Genomic DNA, 20,088 nt, shown 5'->3' on the forward strand with positions numbered 1-20,088 from the left:
TTTTTTATTTTTTTTTACATGTGCAGTAGCATTTCACAATATACACAACCATGCACAATTACAATAAAGATTTATTCATAATGTATGAAAGCGATTTGGTGTTACAATAGGTATTAAGTCATAAAAATGTTGACATGTTGAAGTTCTTCAGCCTTTACTTATGATTTCTGCAAATAAAACACATTTAAATGTTATGTTTATATGTTATGGTTTCATTAATTTATTAAGAGATAAGTATATACAGTAGCAATCTACAGTATTGGTACTAGTTGCATTTAAACATTTCACTGGAAAAAGAAAAAAAAACCTAACATTTAAAAAAAAAAAAAAAATCTGTATATTTGTCATGCTCTGTAATGTTCTGTTTGATATACTGTACCTCTCACTGTGTATGTGGTCTCCATGCCAAACAGCACATGGTCAGCAACATGGCAGTGCAGGAGCCAGGTGCCGGGATACTGTGGCCTCATTTTGACCGTCTGGAACGTGCCGGGGAATAAGTCGAATACATCATCGCGATGGACGCCACTTATCTTGGGTTAAAACGAGACACTCATTGTACAGGCAATTGGATAAAATACTAAATAGGATACAATTATTTCTGCATCTAGAAATTTTACCAAATACGCAAAGGCATGGGAGTGCTTCACCTTGTACTCAAAGCTGTGGCCATGAAAATGTGCTGTGTGTAGGTCTATTTCATTTCCCATTCCCATCAGATACCAGTACACCTTATCTCCAATGTTAACATACAACCCATGAAGGTTTCCATAGACCAGGCCGTTTATACCTACAATGCATAAGCAGTAGTTGGTCATTTACCACTATTGTTAAAGTTTGTAACTAATAAAGGTAAAGAAATAAATAAAAAAAGGGAAAACTAAAATAAATACACATGTATACAAACGTTTTGTACAAACAATATATATAAATGCATTATAAAAGTTGTATTATAAAATGTCATAAATAAGCCACAGGATGCAATAATGTTATAACAAAACTGTAAATGTGGGGTGATTGAAGCAGAGATAATCATCCCAGGGTTGATTAGATTTCTAAAAACGTGTTTTAGATTTCTTAAATACAGCAATGTGGCAATGCTTAATTTTTTCTTTTTTTTTGCTCATTATGTTGAATAAGTTCACCTGCTAATTCCGAACCTTCAACCAACTCTCCTTTATAATACAGCAGCCGCCAGGCAGGAGGGCAAATACTAAAACATGCTTTCTCCACAGCTCTTGGATTTGCTTCTCATGGAGCTTCACAGGGCTATCACAGAAGAATGATTAATCTGTCCTCTTCTGCATATATTAGCTCACAGGTGTCTATGACTAGATAGTGTAGCCATTGTTATAAGTAACAGATACCCTCTGTTGTGTGTCAGAACTTTACCACAATTACACATACTATATAAATGTGATTTGCAGCAATGTGTTACTTATACGCAAAATCATATTCTCTGCTTCTCTGGCAATATTTATTACCAGAAGTAATGCTGTTCTCTACTCACCATGCATTTTGTTGCTTTCAATGAACTCCTCATCCTCCTGTAAATTACTGGGAGGATTTTTTACATGGGTTTTTATGTTATCCTCCAGATACCAGGATTTATTCTCATCAAACACCATGAACAGCAATGCAAACTCTTCAATCTCTTTCTTTAGCCCTAATGTCCTCAGCAGACTCTTCTGACAGATAATCAGTGGGCCAACTAGTCCACTATACAAATCCTGTAAGAAAAGCCTGTAGAGTTATAGTCTGTATATATTTCACAGCAAAGGAAATACTTTTGATATCATAATTTATTCAGAGACATACCTTGTTAACATCTACAGTGGAATAGTAAGCTCCAACATTACATTCCTCCTGTTCAGACGTTGGTCCAGCAGTCTTAGGAATATACCAAGTGTATGTCTGAATTTGACCTTGACAAAATGGTATGCATTTTGATATTAAGATTTTATATTTAAACCCGCATCTTACATTACAGGAGTTATGTATGATGTGTTTATTTTAAGCCATAACACGTTTTTGACAAACCCAGCTGAACCGTACTGTACCTGGTTGGGTTGGAGTGATGTGAGGACTGTCTGTCTTTACTCCATGTGCATGTATAGAATATGGTCTCTTGGCCAAGTTCTTGAAAACCACCTTTACTTTCTCTCCCACATTTCCATGAATCATAGGACCTGCAAAGTAAAATTTATACACAAAGTATATTAAAGAGTTACTTCACCTCATTGGAACACCAATTTAATCCGTTTTTTTACTGTAGCTATAAATGTTTACCCAGAATTCCCAAGTGTTCCATATCAGCGGACCTGTCCTTTGGCTTAGTAAAGGTGTCATCAGTGTACTCTCTGTACAGGACCTTCTTGTATTTGGAGCCAATAAATTTGCCCCCTTTGTTGAGGTATGTGTTACCTGGGCTGTGAAGAAACAATATGAGATTGCTGGTATGCAGAGGTGGGAAGTAATGAAGAACAAATACTTTGCTCCTTTACTTAAGATGAGTTTTCTGGTATCAGTACTTTACTATTATTTTTTACTTACACTCATTAGATTTTGTTACACAAATATATGTACTTTGTACGTCTTACATTTTCAAATCAGTCTCGTTACTTTAGTTTTTACCTATTTGGGGACATGATCAATATTTTCTTCTTCTCCTTGCATGCCAATTTCAGCCCAACAACCTATTTCTATTCATTGCGCAGCTTTTTTAATCTACCACTAGTGTATTGTTTCCTGGCTCTCACACACCACAGATGTAAGCTAGTTTATGAAGCTAACAATAAGCATCGCCCTGTAGCCCTGACCTCAGTAGTTGCTTTGAAAGACTTGTCAGAGTCACTGCATCTCTACCAGACACACTGGACCCTCTACAGTTCGTGTACCGCCAGAACTGCTCTACTGATAATGCATCGCACATTTTCTTCACACAATTATAAGCCACCTGGACTGCAGAAAAGGGAATTATGCAAAAATGCTGTTTCTAGACTATAGTTCAGCGTTTAACACCATAATTCCCTCCACTCTCACCTCTAAGTTGGAGATCCTGGGACTCAGCCCACCAATGTGTCAATGGATCTCCAACTTCCTGACAGACAGACCACAAGTCATAAGGGTGGGCAAACACAACTCATCCACCCTCACCCTCAGCACTGGAGCTCCACAGGGTTGTCTTATAACCCCCCTGCTGTACTCACTGTACACATATGACTGTGTGACCACTTCCAAATCCACCACCATCATCAAGTTTGCTAACAACACTGTTGTGGTGGGGCTGATGTCCAACAAAGACGAGATGGCCTACCTACAAGAGATTAAAAATCAGAAGAGATGGTGCCAGGAGAACAATCTTCTCCTGAATGTCAGCAAGACAAGGGAGTTGAAAGTGGACTTCAGCACGAAGCAGAAGCAGTCATACCAGCTGCTTAACACTAATAGGACCCCAGTGAAGAGAGTGGACAGTTTCTGGTACCTAGGTGTTTACATCACACAGGACCTGTCACATTAACACCCTGGTGAAGAAGGCCATGCAGGACAAACGAGCCCTCCAGAGAGTGGTAGTTTTTGTATCACTTAGAAGAGCACTCATGCAAGAACTGGCTCCCAAACAATTTGTCTATAATCTTAAATTTAGCCTTGCCAAAGTTTTTATCCTTATAAACTATAGGATATTTGTGATTTGTGGTCGATTTTATCTCAGACATGTTCTCATTTAAAAACACATTTAACATTTCTGCCTGTAGATTAAATACACGCAATTTGCTGTAAAATATTACCTTTCTTTAAGGTTATGAAACAGTTTCTCCTCCCAGGTGCGACTGGGAGAATAATCCCAGTCCATCTCAACAGCAGCAATGTAATATTTCTTTTGGTGGAGCATGATCTCTGAACTTCTGTCCCAGATACTGCACTTTTCCACCGTGTAGTTCGCTCTCATGCCTGCATGGTTATCATCAGCACTTTTACAGGTCAACTCAAATTGCCCTGTAGTGACCAGAGATACCAAGACCAAAAAACATTTACTATATATTTATATGTTATATTTTAGCAATATAGACCAATATAATTTAAATATTCTAATTGATTCTGATTATATCAGACTTTTTAATATATATAGCCCTTCTAATAGCTCATATTTTCCATAGTGACTGTTCATTGACAGGGATGTGAAGTGCCTCTCAAAAGTTTGGAAATGCCTTTTTTTTTTTTTTCGTTTTTTGAAACTCATACATGCTCCATTAGTTTATATGCAACAAACTATGTAAAACCCACAAGAATCAGACAGTGAATTGCTGCAGGAAAGTCTGTGGGTAGATGAGTGCAAATGTGACATTTTTAACTCTAATAAAATCATTATGTAAGACGGACAAACATAGAAGTGTCCAGACAGTCAAACATGGAGGTGGAAACTTAATGGTTGTTTTGGAGATGGGAAGTTTGTACTTATTTTGGGTGGGAAAAAAACCTGAACTAACACTTCTGCCATTCCATGCTTCAAGACCATGAGATTCTGTCAGGACTGCAGCAATTGAAACATAGGAACCAACAATTTAATGACCAAAAGCATAAGCTCTGCAGGTGGTATTTTGTAGAGCAGACAATTAGCTGGAGTTTTATGTATCATGCAATTTCCTGCTCAGTCACCACACCTAAATCCTGTTGAACTGCTCTGGTATGAACAGAATTGTATGGTCAGAAAGAAATATCTTTGGACATAAAATTTTAAAAAAGCATTGCAAAGTATTTCAACTGAATTTTTGAGAAACTAAGTGTCCAGATGCCACAAGTGTGTAAAGGTAGGATTCTTCAATGAACATAAACTGTACCTTTAATCTTTACATTTATATATTTGTTTTGGTCAAAGTAAATGTTCATATCATTACGTTTGTTGCATCTAAATAAAAGAAACATCCCAAACATGATAAAACACCAGGTGTTTCCAAACTTTTGACCTTATATACCTGTCAATTAACTGTCACTACAAAACTTTTAGAAGCTCTGTTACTTTTTGGTTTGTAAATCAATCAGATTTGAGAATTAAACATTGCTGTGAAATAATAACATTTAATGGCTCCATGACAAAAACTGATGCATAATAAAAATATAAAAAGCACCCATGCTGTCTGGCTCCATGATGACTGTATGCGAGATGTGAGGGAATACAGTGATGGTGTCTCTTCTTGTTCCTCTATAAAGGAACCTGTTACCATTGAAGTACACTCCATGAATGTCCCCCTCTGATCCCAGACCCGAAATATGCCAGGAAACTTTGTCTCCTTTGCACATAGTCAGGCCTGGAAGATTTCCATACATGTATCCATTGATTGCTGCAGATAAAATGAATAAATTGTATAAGATTTTTTATTATACTAATGTATTTTAAGTTATTTAACATTTTTAGGGACTTACAATGCATCTTATTAGACAACTGAAACTCTTCATCGTCTTTCTTCACAGTTTTTGGTTGTTTTGCAAATCTGTTAATGTTCTCATCTAAATACCAACTCAGGTTCTCATCAAAAGATGTGGTAAGCAGGATGAATTCTTTTTTCACATTTTTCTGTCATGTGACCAGTGAGAAATGGTTAAAGTGCCCAATGTACACAAGCACATTATGTAACACTTTTGATCAGACAACAAGTACTTTGAACTTACTTGTTTGCCAGCTTTGAGGGTTTTTGGTTTACAGATTAGGAGAGGTCCAACCAGGCCAGAGTTGGTGTCTTGGATTGGGTCCACAGCAGAATAGTACAGGTATGTGATACAGTCAGGATCACTTTCAGTTGGACCACCATACTTAGGCACAACCCACTCATACTTAAAGGTAGTGCCAGGTTTGACTTGGGCAGCAGGAAGAGGTTCAACAATTCCTAAAAACAGCAAAAAATAATGCTTGTGCTCACTGCAGATACAATGGCCATCCACTTTGCAAGAAAACAAATCATACAGATATCAGCCAGAGCTTCAATTAATGCTTACCTCAGAATGAAAAAAAGTGTAAGTCGTTCTGATCTCTGTAACTGTGGTTGATATTTTTATATACAACTATCTCCGAAAACTTTACACATAATGGTGTGAACACTAACAAACACTGAGTGTTGTTCAACAGTATTTGTGTGGCTTTAGTTCATGTCTCATTTTAAGTTACATTTGGCAGTAAAATAAAATAAAAAAGATGTGTGTCCTGACATACTCAAATATTATAATACATACAAATATTATAATTACACTGTGACTATATCAGAATATGCATGTACACTAAATGTACTTACTTGCTTCTTTCTTGAGTTCCCTAAGCTTTTTTGCAGTATAGGATTCTGCGACAGAAAGAATTGCACAGTTACAGCAAAAGTGGTTTAATGTTGTTTTTTTTTTTTTTTGCTCAATAAGAATGATTTAGATTTTTCCAGAACCTTCTAGAACATTGTGATAAAGCGTGCCATCCATTTCAATGCTGTACTGTACACCATGGGGCTGAATACTGTACGGTCTGCTTGCTTTATTCTTAAAAGTGACCTTAATGGTGTCCTCCTCCTCTGCCCTGATGACTGGACCTTTGAGAGAAAACACAGCGCTTAAAAGGAATTTTTTTAATTATGGAAAACATAAAGTGGTCTGATGTAAAGGATATGCTATGAACTGATACTGCTCAGAGTTAATAAAAGACTGCTTACAAGCATATCATGTCTGTGCTATCAAATAATCAAAGTCTATACTGATAAGTCAGGAAAATCTATGCTAACAACTAATTTAAGACTTTCTAAAATGTATTATTGTTATTATTATTATTATTATTATTATTATTATTATTATTATTATTATTATTATTATTATTATTATTATTATTATTATTATTTATAGATACGTGTAATGGAATCTGTCACAGCCATTAGGATTGCACAAGCCAGTGCACTGAAGATCATCCAGCGGAAAACGTGCCAAATCAAATATGCGGATCATGAATCAGAATTTCAGAACTAAAGGGTCAAGGCCCGATTTACCAATGACCACCACAGGTATTGTTAGCCAACAGGGTACTGGTGGAAATTGGTCTACTGTTGGCCAAAGGAGGAAAAGAAGAGGAGGAAGACGTCTACAGAGACCACAGGAAAAGGAGAAGTGTAGGAGAGTGGGGGTTTGGGTTGGTACTTTAAATGTTGGTACTATGACGGGTAAAGGGAGAGATTTAGCTGATATGATGAAAAGGAGAAAAGTAGATATGTTGTGTGTTCAGGAGACCAAGTGGAAAGAGATTCTGAAGGAAGAGTACAGTAAGAGTGCAGTGGAGGTGAAGAGAGTTTCTAAAAAGGTGATGAACGTGAAGCTGGATGTTGAAGGGTGTGGGCTGTGAGATGGAGGAGAAGGAACATTCCTGGAGTGAGTTAGATGAAGGGGTAAAAGGTGTATCCAAAAATGAAAGATTGGTGATTGAGGCAGACTTTAATGGGCATGTAGGTGAAGGGAATAGAGTCGATGAGGAGGTAATGGGTAGGTATGGCCTTAAGGAGAGGAATGTGGAAGGTCAGATGGCAGTGGTGAGTACTTATTTTAAGAAGAAGGAGCAGCACAGGGTGACGTATAAGAGTGGAGGAAGGTGCACACAGGTGGACTATGTTCTATGTAGGAGATGCAACCCGAAGGAGATTAGAGACTGTAAGGTGTTGGCAGGGGACAGTGTAACTAGACAGCATCGGATGGTGGTCTGTAGGATGGTGGAAAAAAAAGGAGGAAAGTGAGGACTGAAAGAAGAATAAGATGATGGAAACTAAAGGAGCAAGACTGTAGTATGAGATTCAGGGAAGAAGTCAGACAGGGGCTCGGTGGTGGAAGAGGTGCTGGATGATCGAGCAACTACTGCAGAAGTGATAAGGCAGACAGCTAGAAAGGTACTTGGTTTGACATCTGGAAATAAAAAGGAAGACAATGAGAAAGTGCAGGAAAGCATAAGGAGAAAGAGGTTGGTGAAACAGAATTGGGATCGACAGAGTGATGAGAAAATTACACACAAGGTGTGTACAAGGAGATGTGGCAGCAGGTGAAGAGATATGTGGCGAAAGCCAAGGAAAAGGCATATTTGAGGAGCTGTATGTGAAGTTGAACGCTAAGGAGGGAGAAAAGAATTTATACTGATTAGCCAGGCAGAGAGACCGAGCTGGGAAGGATGTGCTGCAAGTTAGAGTAATAAAAGATGGAGATGGAAATGTGTTGACTTCTGAGGAGAGTGTGTTGAGAAGATGGAGGGAGTATTTTGAGCAGCTGGAAAATAGAAAGAGAAGGTTGGATGGTGTGGAGATGGTGAAGCAAGAAGTGGATAGGATTGGTAAAGAGGAAGTGAGAGCAGCGATTAAGAGGGTGAAGATTGGAAAGTCGGTTGGACCAGATGACATACTGGTAGAAGCATGGAGATGTTTAGGAGAGATGGTAGTTGAGTTTTAACCAGGTTGGAAAGTGATGGAGAAGGAGTGTGCTGGTACCAAGCTGAGAGAAGAGGTGACCAACTGTGAACAACAGTTTGGTTTCATGCAGAGGAAGAGCACCACAGATGCATTATTTGCTTTGAAAATGTTGATGGAAAAGTATAGAGAAGGTAAAAGGGAAAGTTTATAGGACTGTGGTGAGACCTGCAATGTTGTATGGTTTAGAGACAGTAGCATTGACTACAATACAGGAGGTGGAGCTGGAGGTAGCAGAGCTAAAGATTCGTTGGGAGTGACAAGGATGGACAGGATTAGAAATTAGTTTATTAGAGGGACAGTGCATGTAGGATGTGTTGGAGACAAGGTGAGACTTCAGCATACTTTAACAAATCTTCATTCCTTCCATACTTCATTTATTCACTCCCTCAATATGTGGAATTATCACAATTTTCTCCTTTTAAGAGAAATTCTTGAAGCGAGATTGAGATGGTTTAGACATGTGCAAAGGAGGGAGATGGGTTATATCGGTAGGAGAATGTTGAGGATGAAGCCACCAGGAGGGAGGAAAAGAGGAAGGTAAGACATGCAGGTAGTTGGTTTGAAAGAGTCAGATGTAGAGGACTGGGGGGTCTGGAGATGGATGATCCGCTGTGGCAACCCCTAATGGGAGAAGCCGAAAGAAGAAGAAGAAGAATGGAATCTGTCACACAGTCATGCCTTACTTTTTAGATACATGAGCTCTAGTTTAAACTAGAACTAGAACTAGAACTAGAACTAGAACTGAACACCATATGCATCTTTTACCTGAAGAGATGCTTTTAAGGTAAGGAGAAACCTGTGCAAATTAAAATTATTCGGCTATACTGTTTGAGCATAGAACTGTATACTGTGATTAGTCTGTGCTAAAAAGCAATAAAACACTATGTTAACAAATATTTAAAAAATCTATGCTAACAAGTACTATAAAACTGCAAATTTATGTAAAAAGGTAATGAATTAGTAATATACATCATGCAGACTTTTTTGGATACTCAGGCAGCGGACTTTTTTGCCAACCTATTTACAACTCCTGTTGGAGCATTCAGTGTTTATTTGATATTGTAATAAAGGAATACCCAGAATGCCCAAGTGTTCCTCTTCAGGTTTTTTTTCTTTGGGCTTGGTAAAGGTGTCATCTGTGTATTCCACGTACCGGACCTTCTTGTATTTCCCTCCAATGCGATCATTACGATTATTAAAGAATATGCCAGCCATACTGTGAAAAGTGTAGACAATATTGTCTGAGCTTGAAGGATTTGTATCAATCTTCTGTTTGCGAGGGGAAAAGATATTAATATTAGGCTACTTTACCTGTCATCTTGTAGCTTAATGCCAGTGTATTGGTTGATCTGTGTTGGTCCATAGTCCCAGATAACTTCCTCAGCAGCAATGTAGTACTGTCTGACTTCACCAAATGGCCTGGGCTTATGCACAGCCGGAAAACATTTTTTGATCTCAAAAATTGCCTGCATACCCGCTAAAAGCCAGCAAAAAGTTGCATCAAACAATGTGCCAACATGTCGTTAGCTAAGAAGTGTTATTCTAGTTGTAGAAAGAATTATAATATGTCAATCATCATGTCAGTCTTGCTTAGTCGATCAGTAATAATGCATTGAGTGCTTGTTCCTGCAGCAGAAAGTGCTTTCCTATCTTACCCTCCAGATGATCATTAACCTGGCAGCTCAATAGCCACTGTCCAGGGTTGTCTGCCTCCATTTCTACACTGACAAATGTAGCTGGGAAGAGGCTAACAGTGTCCATGCGATGCTGCCTGTCCTTTATAATCTGACCATGGAAGAATGCAGAGTGGATGTCCACCTCATTGCCAATCCCAAACAGGTGCCATTGAATTTTATTGCCCATGCACATGCTCAGGTCTGGCAAGTTGCCAAAAACAAAACCATTAATAGCTGAAAAAAAAGTGGATTGTAGGTTATTGATTGAAATCATTAAACCTTGTTATTTCAGATAAAAATGATTCATTAAGGGCAACTTTTTTTTAGAAAGTTTTGCTCACCATGCATTTTATTGCTCTCCTGAAAGTCCTCATCATCCTTATTGACTTTGGTTGGTGTTTTGCAGAACTTCTTGATGTTATCATCCAGGTACCAGCTGAGGTTTTCATCAACAACACTAAACATGAGTGTGTAGAGGTAATCACCTTTTTTATCACCATGTATGTCCAGAGTCCCTGAGGCAATACACATCACGCAATGCACGCATAAACAATTTGTATACCATAACTTACAGACCCATGAGAAATCACATAAATTGATAATTATATGTTATATAGGTATATATATATATATATATATATATATATATATATATATATATATATATATATATACATATTTATGTGTATATATATATCGCCACAGCGGATCAACTGTCTCCATACCCCCTGTCCTCTACATCTGCCTCTTTCAAACAAACTACCTGCATGCCCTCACCACATCCACAAACCTCCTCTTTGGCCTTCCTCTTTTCCTCCTACTTTTGCATTGTAATACTGTAACATTGTAATACACCCCCCCCCCTCAGTGTTTTGCCTAAATGATGTGTTGACATGACTTATTGTCACTCCAGATAGCAAATTAAATGTTCTCCATAATTCATTTTTGCTCAGTTCCTAATGACCAGATGACTTTCTCCTGTCTATTGACAGCTACTAAACAGTCCTTATGACTGAAAGGGAAAGCACAGTAAATCATCCTTCCCAACAATATCAAGTCCAAAAGGTGAATTCTAGCATCAGTTAAAGTTAACTTGTCTAAAGTTAGCTTGAAGTGTAATGCACACTGATTCTGTTACTGTTCTTTTACTGTTCTCTTTCACACTGTTCATTTTAGCAGGTTCTAAGTGCATAATTTGATATCCTAGGCTTTTTGTAACCTGAAATGAAATGAAAGCATTAATAAACACATTTTATCAGGTTTCTTTTTCAAAATTCAATAGTAGTTTTTACTGCAATATATTGTTAATACTGTGTAGTTTTGGAAATGTTTTCAGATAAAAAATACAATGCAATATTACTTTAGTCAACTACTTCAGGGTGCTTTAAATATAAAAAATAATAATAATGGTATAATGAAATGTTTTTTAGTGTACACACAAGTCAACAAACCTTTTTTACAGATAATAAGGGGCCCAATAAGTCCTGAGGCAGAGTCTTTGGGGGCATTGACATGAGAGTGGTACACTCGGGTCAGGCAGTTCATGTCATCTTTGCCAGGAGCGTGAGAGGAAGACAGTCTCCATAAATAGTTATACATCTGCCCAGGAGCCACAGCATCATCAAGGATCTCATCTTTACTTGTCATGTCGGGGTACCATGCCCCTGAAAAGAAATCACACATATGTGATGCAATTTAAATAATCGGTATGAGGCAACTACTGTAATTAAAGTTTAACACTGGGTTTTAAAGGGTTTTAATATTTAATATACATTGGATGTATGCCATATTTATTGTCCATACCTTCATGGGATTTATTGTAATGAATCCCATGGGGATGAATGGAGTATGTGCGAGACGCCATGTTCTTTAAATGCACAACCACCATGTCCTCCTCTTCAGCACTGATAATAGGTCCAACAAAGCCCAACCATTTGGGCTTCTCTATTTCCTGCTTGAAGGAAAGGTCAGTGTACTGGAGGTACACAGCTTTCTTATACACATGGCCAATCCTAAGGTCACCATTTTCCAAAAATGTTCTAGCATGTCTGCAATATAGTAAAGGTTTAGATATTAAAAGTGGAGTCTACCTACATTACTAGTCTAGTCTACATTATTCAGGTTGCTCATATATACTTGATACACACACACACACACACACACATATATATATATATATATATATATATATATATATATATATATATATATATATATATATATATATATATATATATATCGAACCCGATACATGATATAGATAATATACATATATATATATATATATATATATATATATATATATATATATATATATATATATATATATATATATATATATACATATATATATATATATATATATATATATATATATATATATATATATATATATATATATATCATACTGACATTTTGTGTACCAGTATATAAGTATTTTTTCACGTGTCAAACAAAATTACAAAAGATTAAAAAGTTAAAATCTTAGTTCCCTCAGTAATGTATTCAATGTATTCAATGATGGACCACAAGTTTGTTTTGTCTCTGCCTCTCACTTTCAGTGGATTTTCTAAATAGCACATCGTCACTGTGGCTACTCACTTCACACCGGAAATAACAATTGTTTTGCGCTTGCATGAAAACACTAAAGAATCCATACCGCTAGTGTTAGCTGCTAACCTAACATGTAACAGGTAAAGTCAGCGCTATGGATTCTTTAGCGTTTCATGTCCAGCTTCAGGAATTTATCTTCTTCTTCTTCCTCTTCTTCTTCTTCTTCTTCTTCTTCTTCTTCTTCTTCTCCTTCTTCTTCTTTTTCTTTTGGCTTCTCCCAGTAGAGGTCACCACAGCGGATCATCTCTCTCCATACCCCGCTGTCCTCTGCATCTGCCTCTTTTAAACCAACTACCTGCATGTCTTCCCTCACCACATTCATAAGCCTCCTCCTTTGTCTTCCTCTTTTCCTCCTTCCTGGTGGCTCCATCCCTAGCATTCTTCTACCAGTATACCCCATGTCCCTCCTCTGCACATGTCCAAACCATCTCAATCTAGCTTCAAGAATTTCTCATAAAAGGAGAAAATCATGACAGTTCCACGAATCAAGGGAGTGATTGAATGAAGTATGGAAGGAATAAAGATTTGTTAAAGTATGCTGAAATAAGTAGAACAGTTAAGTAGATCAAATCTTTAGAAAATTAAATAGTAAATAGTAAAACACACACACACACACACACACACACACACACACACACACACACACACACACAATCTGTATTACCCGAATTGGGTCTAACAAATACAAACTCTAAGTTTAAACTATTTAATTTTATTAAATCAAATGAATTTGTGCCGATTTAACTGATTAGTCAATTTAATCAATACAATTAAAAAGTGTATGGCATAATCTGAATTCTATTTAATAAAAAAAAATTGTAAACATTATTTCATATATTATTTAACCACGCGGGATTTCATTTAAAATTGTTTAAAAAATAATCATAATTATATCAGTTAATAATAATAAACTAAGTTCATAAAAATGACAAGGATATTATGTTTTGCATTTCTTCCCCCTAACTGTACTGAACTATGAATTTTGTGTACCGTTACACCACTAATATATAGATAATTTTTTTTTTTTTTTTTTTTACAATAAATTACACCATCTATTTATTTATTTGTCTTACCTTTATCATAGTTATAATATATTTATAGTAAAATTATATACTCACTCATCTTCTTTTATTGTCTTGTTTTGAATCTGGTTCTTTCCAGTAGGTGCATAATTCCACTCAATCTCCTTAATACCTATGAAATATTCCTTATTATACAGGACACACTTCCAACACAGCACAAAATCCCAATCAGGTTCCAGTGTAACCTCCTCATGTTGTGTCTCTGTTATTTGGATGTAAGTCTCTCTGAGATTGCTCCATTCCTTATAAAGGTAATAGAGAGACTCCTGCCAGCCAATAGCAACAGGATGCTCAAGGGTATCACAATGATTGACTAATAGATTTGTGTAGCTAATATGACCTGAAACATTAGATTTGATAAACCTTTCATGGGAAGTTCTATCCTATTTTTATATATATATATATATATATATATATATATATATATATATATATATATATATATATATATACACACACACACAGTAATTTTGCAACACTGAAACTGAAAATGCCCACTTTTAGCTTATTTATAATTTTTTTATCTTTTTTTTTTCCACATGTCTGATCTCCATACAGTTGTATTTGTGTTTTCTTCCAGTGTTGCATAAATGTAAAATTCCCATCTGTGTGAATTGTGCAATGTGGAGAAATCAGCTCACGTCTGCTTACTGTGTTCTAACAAAATCAATATAACTGCTGATAACATTGGTGACAGTGATGTGTAAATGGTTACATATAAATATAATAGGAAATGAGGCCAAAAAGAATATTAAAGTTACAACTATAAAAAGCTAATTGTAATAAAAATTTAAACCCAGAAAGCAAATGCTTAGTATTTAGAATTTTCTCAAATAATATCTGGTCACTATTTAATTATAAGCAAATGAAAAACAAAAGGAAACATGGGTTATACAATTTCGTACAAACATATGTCAGCTCAAAGTAATTCTGCCATTAAAGTAAAAGCCCCCATTGCTAGGAAATTCTAAAACTCATGCATAATTTATCCAATTCATTTCAAAAAGGTTACTGCTAATAATATATTATACAATACTGCAGGAAAAAAAATATGCAAAACAAGCATTTGAAAATAGTGGGTTTTTTTTTTTTTTTTATTTACAAGGTCACCTCAAGTGAAACAAAATAGAACTGCTCAAAGTCTAGAATGTATGTTATAGTCATGTCTTGAACAAATTTCCCTGGCCACAGTAACAGTCACATATTTGCTTATTTAGTCATGTGATATTCAAATTGTACTTCCAAACTAAATCTAAGTCTAAATAGGGCTATTTGTAAAATGGATTTTTTTTTTTTAAATACTGTGTTTTATGTTGACAGAACAGCACACTAAATCACAATTCCCTCAAATCACAGGAAAATAATTTACAAATGTAAGCTGTAATGAAAAAGCTACTGTATCTCTAATACTGAGTAAAGTTATACAATCCCAGTATTATCCCAGAACACTGCATGACTATTGTATAAATCAAAAATGTATTTGTTCGTAAAGCAACACAAGCATAAAAGAAAAATACATTTTCATATATCATACATAATGTTAATTTTTTGTAGTTAATAAGTTATAATTGTCTTAAAATGTAATAACACAGAACAAATACATTTAACAGAATGTACAATAAAACTGTGAATCAGAATTTATAAAGCACAACTGAAATAAATTGTCTTCTCGGAAAAACAAAATCATCTTACATATAGTATCTCAACAATAATTCATAAAGGGTACAAAAAATATAAATTTTGCTATTACTGTATACAGACAGAATTATGTAACTTACACTGACCCACTTTCCAGATATCAGGTATATATTGGATAATCTGTCAGATATTTTAAGAATCTGGTTCTTGGGGATATATGGGATATATTAAGTTTTCAAGCACTTAGACTATATTGCTGCTTATAGCAACAAGGCCTGCAGATGGCGCTGACCAATCCGCTGATAAACTGCACAAAGCAAACGAGAAACTCGATAAGGCTGAGGCCTAGCAGGATGGCCAGCAATGTCACATTCCACTCAACAATGTTAGCAGGTTTTTCACACTGAGACCAGGATTCAGGATGCAACAGGTATCTTAGAGGAACAAAGATATAGGAAAATGTTTAGCCACAGTACTGAATCCAACATCATGTTTAAATAAGAAGGATCTGTAGTGTGTTCATACGTTGCATCATCCTGGAAAGGATTTGTCCAATTGGCAAATTTTACTTGGCAATATGGCCCTCGTAGCATGGCACTTGCTGATATTGCAAAGCAATAACCAGAGCCAGCCAGTCCAATGAGAGACACTAGCACTGAGCCACACATCTGGACAAACAAAATCCACAATGAAACAAGAAACAAGAGAAACAAAATAAGCACATAAGGCCACTACTATCATTGTTTCTATTTGGTTAGAACAGCCTGGAGTATCATCCACACATTATAAAGAACTTTGGGGTCAGAGTTATAAACTGTCGAAGTGAGTTGAACTGACTCCAAAGACAATGTCAATTAAGAAACATTACAGTGAGTGTGCCAGGAATGTGTTTGAAGTAGCTGTATCTGGATTCCAGTAAATAGCAATCAGGTATTTAGCTCATCTTGCCTATAATAAATTAAATTCAATTCAATTTAATTAATTTTTATTTGTATAGCACTTTTAACAATGAATATTGTCTCAAAGCAGCTTTACACAGATAAGAATTCACACCTCAACTTGTGTAAGGGCCATTGTAACAGACACTGTGGAATATACGTAGCTAAATTTTAAAGACAATTGTGATTTTCTTACAAATGTCACAGATGTTTTACAAATTCAGTGAAAAATATGACATTTTTCTTTTTCACTTTTCATTGTAGCTAAATTTTAAATGACAGTATTTCTCTTCTTTTCTCTCCTTGAAAAAGAAACACAATTCAGGTCGGGAAAGACATTTCACCATGTGAACTAATTGATTTAATAGGCAATGAAGTTGGTAGTGGATAGTGTAGTACTCACAGCACAGCTCTCTGATCCACAGGAGTCAGCACACTTCCCCATGCTCAAAAATGTGAAAGCAGCTATGAATATCTGCAATCAAGTAAATCAATAAATAATGACAAGTCGGTTGTGTTTGTTAAAAAACTCTGTCAGACAGGATGCTGCAGCTTCTTTGGGCCCGAAGATTAGGTTAGACAAGACCCCTATTGTTCAACATCTATTTTTAGCTTTCTGACACCATCTGTATTTAAACTTTGAATTTGATAAGCTTTTTTTAAAGAAATTTTTTAAACGATTTTGACAAAATACCAAAAAAAAAGTTCTGCACCTCTCATTATTTTAAACAAATATTTATATTTTTTTACAAACTCAAAACTAATAAACACTCAGAATCTTAAAGGAGGAACACATACACTAAAAAGTAAGTTTTTTGTATGTATAGTTGCACATGGAATATGTTAAGGTTGCCCAGAAGTATCAATAAAAAAAAAAAAAAACATCTAGAATAACAGATTTAAACTTAAAAAAAAAACCCACCTATAATCTGCTCCACTTGTCGCCCAGGCTAAAATTTATTTCCAAAAAAAAGTATGAGAGCAACTTGAACATACATTCTCCATATGTTTGATATAACCTACATATTAACAAATATAAAATGAATGGGAATAATACTCACTGCGATCCCGCCACCTCCTATTCCCATGAAGGACCACACATACCAGCTCAGATGGTTTGTTTTGAGATACTCCACTGCTCCATCAGGGAAAAAGAGCAGCACATTGGCCACAATGCAGCAAATGGCAAGTGGGATTAGGGCAAAACCTAAAGATTTGGCAAAACCCAAAGAGCACATCGTTTTAAAAAGGGGGTAGCCAGTAAATTCCACGCTCAAGTTGCAACTTTAATCCAAGAAGGAAACTGAGGGAGGCAGAAGAGAAGTATAAGCTTTTTAAGAGTGTGAGCTGTTTTCCATTTCTACACCCACACACTCATCCGGTGGCTGAGCACTGGAAAAAAGGATATGATGCAATGTCTTCCATTTTGGGTAGCAAGTGCAAAGAATGGGGATACAGTGACCAGGACCTATTTACATTCTCATCATAGAAGGAAACACTCAGACTGATAGTATATCCAAGTCCCCACGCCCTTGTTTTAATGGGGGGCTCCTAAACTTCTTTCTTTAATTCATGCAGCTGCAGCCTCTCACAGATATGAAAGAAATCTTCACAGCGATTTACATACTGTTTGAAGTAAATGCCACTATAACACAACACACAGTATGTGAACCTAATTAGATATGTGTTGTAATAAAGCATAAATATCTTGCACTCTACATAGTTCTTTGACATGTCACTTGTGAAATGAGTTGTGTAACAGAGGGGTTCTGAATAGAAATATTATAAATGTACACTTCTTGGTTTGCGCACTCTTTAAAAAGGTGCTAAAATTCTTTATAACGCTCCTGTAAAAGAACCCATAATAGTTCTGTGAAGAAACCTATTATTGTGTGGAACTCATGTACCATCCACTAAAGAACCTTTTCTTTATAAAAAAATTAAAATAAAAACATATTTCATAGACGTTTTGTTAAAACAAACTATGGCAACATGGTTAGATTATGCTAAATCATGAACAACCTGATTAATTTGTGCCAAATTTGTACCTGGATTTCCTGAGACAGTTTGTAATGGTGACTATACAGTAGATGGCACCAAATTCTTGTTAGTTATTGGGATACCTGCAGGTTTTTTCTATGATCTCTGTGATCTGGGAATGCGAAAGTGGCATAAATGACAAAATGTGTGTAAAAATTAAAAGTAAATACACATCTAGCTATTCATCTATTTGCTAACAGTGGATCTAAAATACACTCTAAAACTCCCAGGACCCACTAGTGGGACCAGCTATCATGTCCATTAAGTTAGTTTTACTGTAATATACAGGAAGTTTATATGGAAATAGAACACAATCATGTTTCTGGCTTGGACATGTTTTAAATGAAGAATCTAAACATTATGCCATACAAACTTTCTGCTCTCTAATTACTGCTTTAGCAATTATCAGGTAACTGAATATAAATATCAGTGAAGTAAAAATAATCTAGGATTAAATGTAACAGTGGTTTATGTACAAAGTAATATCAGGGCAGCATAAATTACCCAAGAACAATGCTCATCTCTAATTTGCATATGCTTTGTGATTTATTATGAAGCCGGGTGTGAACTTATAGCTAAAAATAAACCTATATGAGACATGGTTCCAGTTCCTCAATCTAGTGCATGTGTGAAGTCCTGTCAGGAAGTGTCAGGATAATGAAGGATATCATTCAGGATAATGAAGAAGCTTTCACATGCCTGGCCATGAAATAACTTTCCGGTGTTATAATTCACTCAAGCAATGGCATTCCCCAGAGTTTAAATATGAACAGGGGATAACTGAGTCATACAGGAGACCAGATCCCTCCACACCCCTTTATACACACCAACACGTACTCACAGCCTTTCACCCCTGATTTCCATGCTTGAAAATGGGAAGCAAATTCCAAAGCGCTGATACACACAAGCAATGACAATGGAATAGATTCATTACAAACTGGAAGAAAATGTCATGCATTCAGTAAAAGTGAAGACACTAACAGTTACAGCATTAAAGGCTGGTTAATAAAAATGGATATAGTGGTTCTTTACCTGTTATTATTACATTTTTATAATTATAACACTCACACACACACACACACACAACATTTTATTTATATATATAAAATAAAAACTAAATCATAAAAACTGTACACACAAAGTACAATGATTTTTATTTTCCCATTCAAGTACCTCTATTTAAACCAATTTGTCAATCCATCTGCCGTAATAGATGTCTACTGTATTATTATTATTTTAATCAATGAATGCATTGTTTACAAAAAAAGAGGAAGTCTAAATGCAAATTTTTGAATAGCACTGAATTTAAAACAAAGGAAATATTTTTTTAAGAAAAAAAAATGCTTCATGTGTTCCGGAAATACTTCAATTACTGGCACAAATTTGCAATCATTGATATTAATAGAAAGAAATAGGCTGTATTTCCCTAGCCACTAGAGGAAACTATATCTAGTGTTGTCTAACAGCAAATTTACTCTAATTTCTTTTAATTCTCATATAACTGTTTTCACTCATTATTTCTGGAAACCATGAGGAAAAACTGTGGTGTGTTCATCATGTGTGTGCTATTTTTTCTCATCTCAATGCTGAACTATGGATTATTCCAAAACCTTGCTTCAGAACAACAAAATAA

The 20,088-nt window shown here is 35.7% G+C and overlaps 2 protein-coding genes across 2 annotated transcripts; both read right to left on the reverse strand.

Moving 5' to 3' along the window:
* Positions 1 to 53: 53 nt before the first annotated feature.
* On the reverse strand, positions 54 to 14,047 carry LOC124391135 (ceruloplasmin). The gene is given in 21 exon segments (XM_046857513.1): positions 54 to 167; positions 380 to 533; positions 651 to 790; positions 1,511 to 1,730; positions 1,819 to 1,925; positions 2,061 to 2,189; positions 2,290 to 2,429; positions 3,789 to 3,996; positions 5,127 to 5,339; positions 5,422 to 5,572; positions 5,668 to 5,882; positions 6,285 to 6,329; positions 6,426 to 6,566; positions 9,545 to 9,684; positions 9,780 to 9,945; positions 10,124 to 10,378; positions 10,486 to 10,659; positions 11,596 to 11,808; positions 11,948 to 12,192; positions 13,876 to 13,966; positions 13,969 to 14,047. Coding segments are annotated over 21 exon segments (3,231 nt in total). The 5' UTR covers positions 14,033 to 14,047; the 3' UTR covers positions 54 to 147.
* An 857-nt stretch (positions 14,048 to 14,904) lies between these two features.
* tm4sf18 (transmembrane 4 L six family member 18) lies at positions 14,905 to 17,877 on the reverse strand. The gene is made up of 4 exons (XM_046857769.1): positions 17,477 to 17,877; positions 16,819 to 16,890; positions 16,003 to 16,145; positions 14,905 to 15,911 (listed from the first exon to the last, which is right to left on the reverse strand). Exons 1-4 carry the CDS (start codon positions 17,651 to 17,653, stop codon positions 15,713 to 15,715), a joined length of 591 nt encoding a protein of 196 aa, XP_046713725.1. The 5' UTR covers positions 17,654 to 17,877; the 3' UTR covers positions 14,905 to 15,712.
* Positions 17,878 to 20,088: the final 2,211 nt, after the last annotated feature.

Source organism: Silurus meridionalis, chromosome 9, assembly GCF_014805685.1.
Source record: "Silurus meridionalis isolate SWU-2019-XX chromosome 9, ASM1480568v1, whole genome shotgun sequence".
In the NCBI taxonomy this organism is placed as follows: Eukaryota; Metazoa; Chordata; class Actinopteri; order Siluriformes; family Siluridae; genus Silurus; species Silurus meridionalis.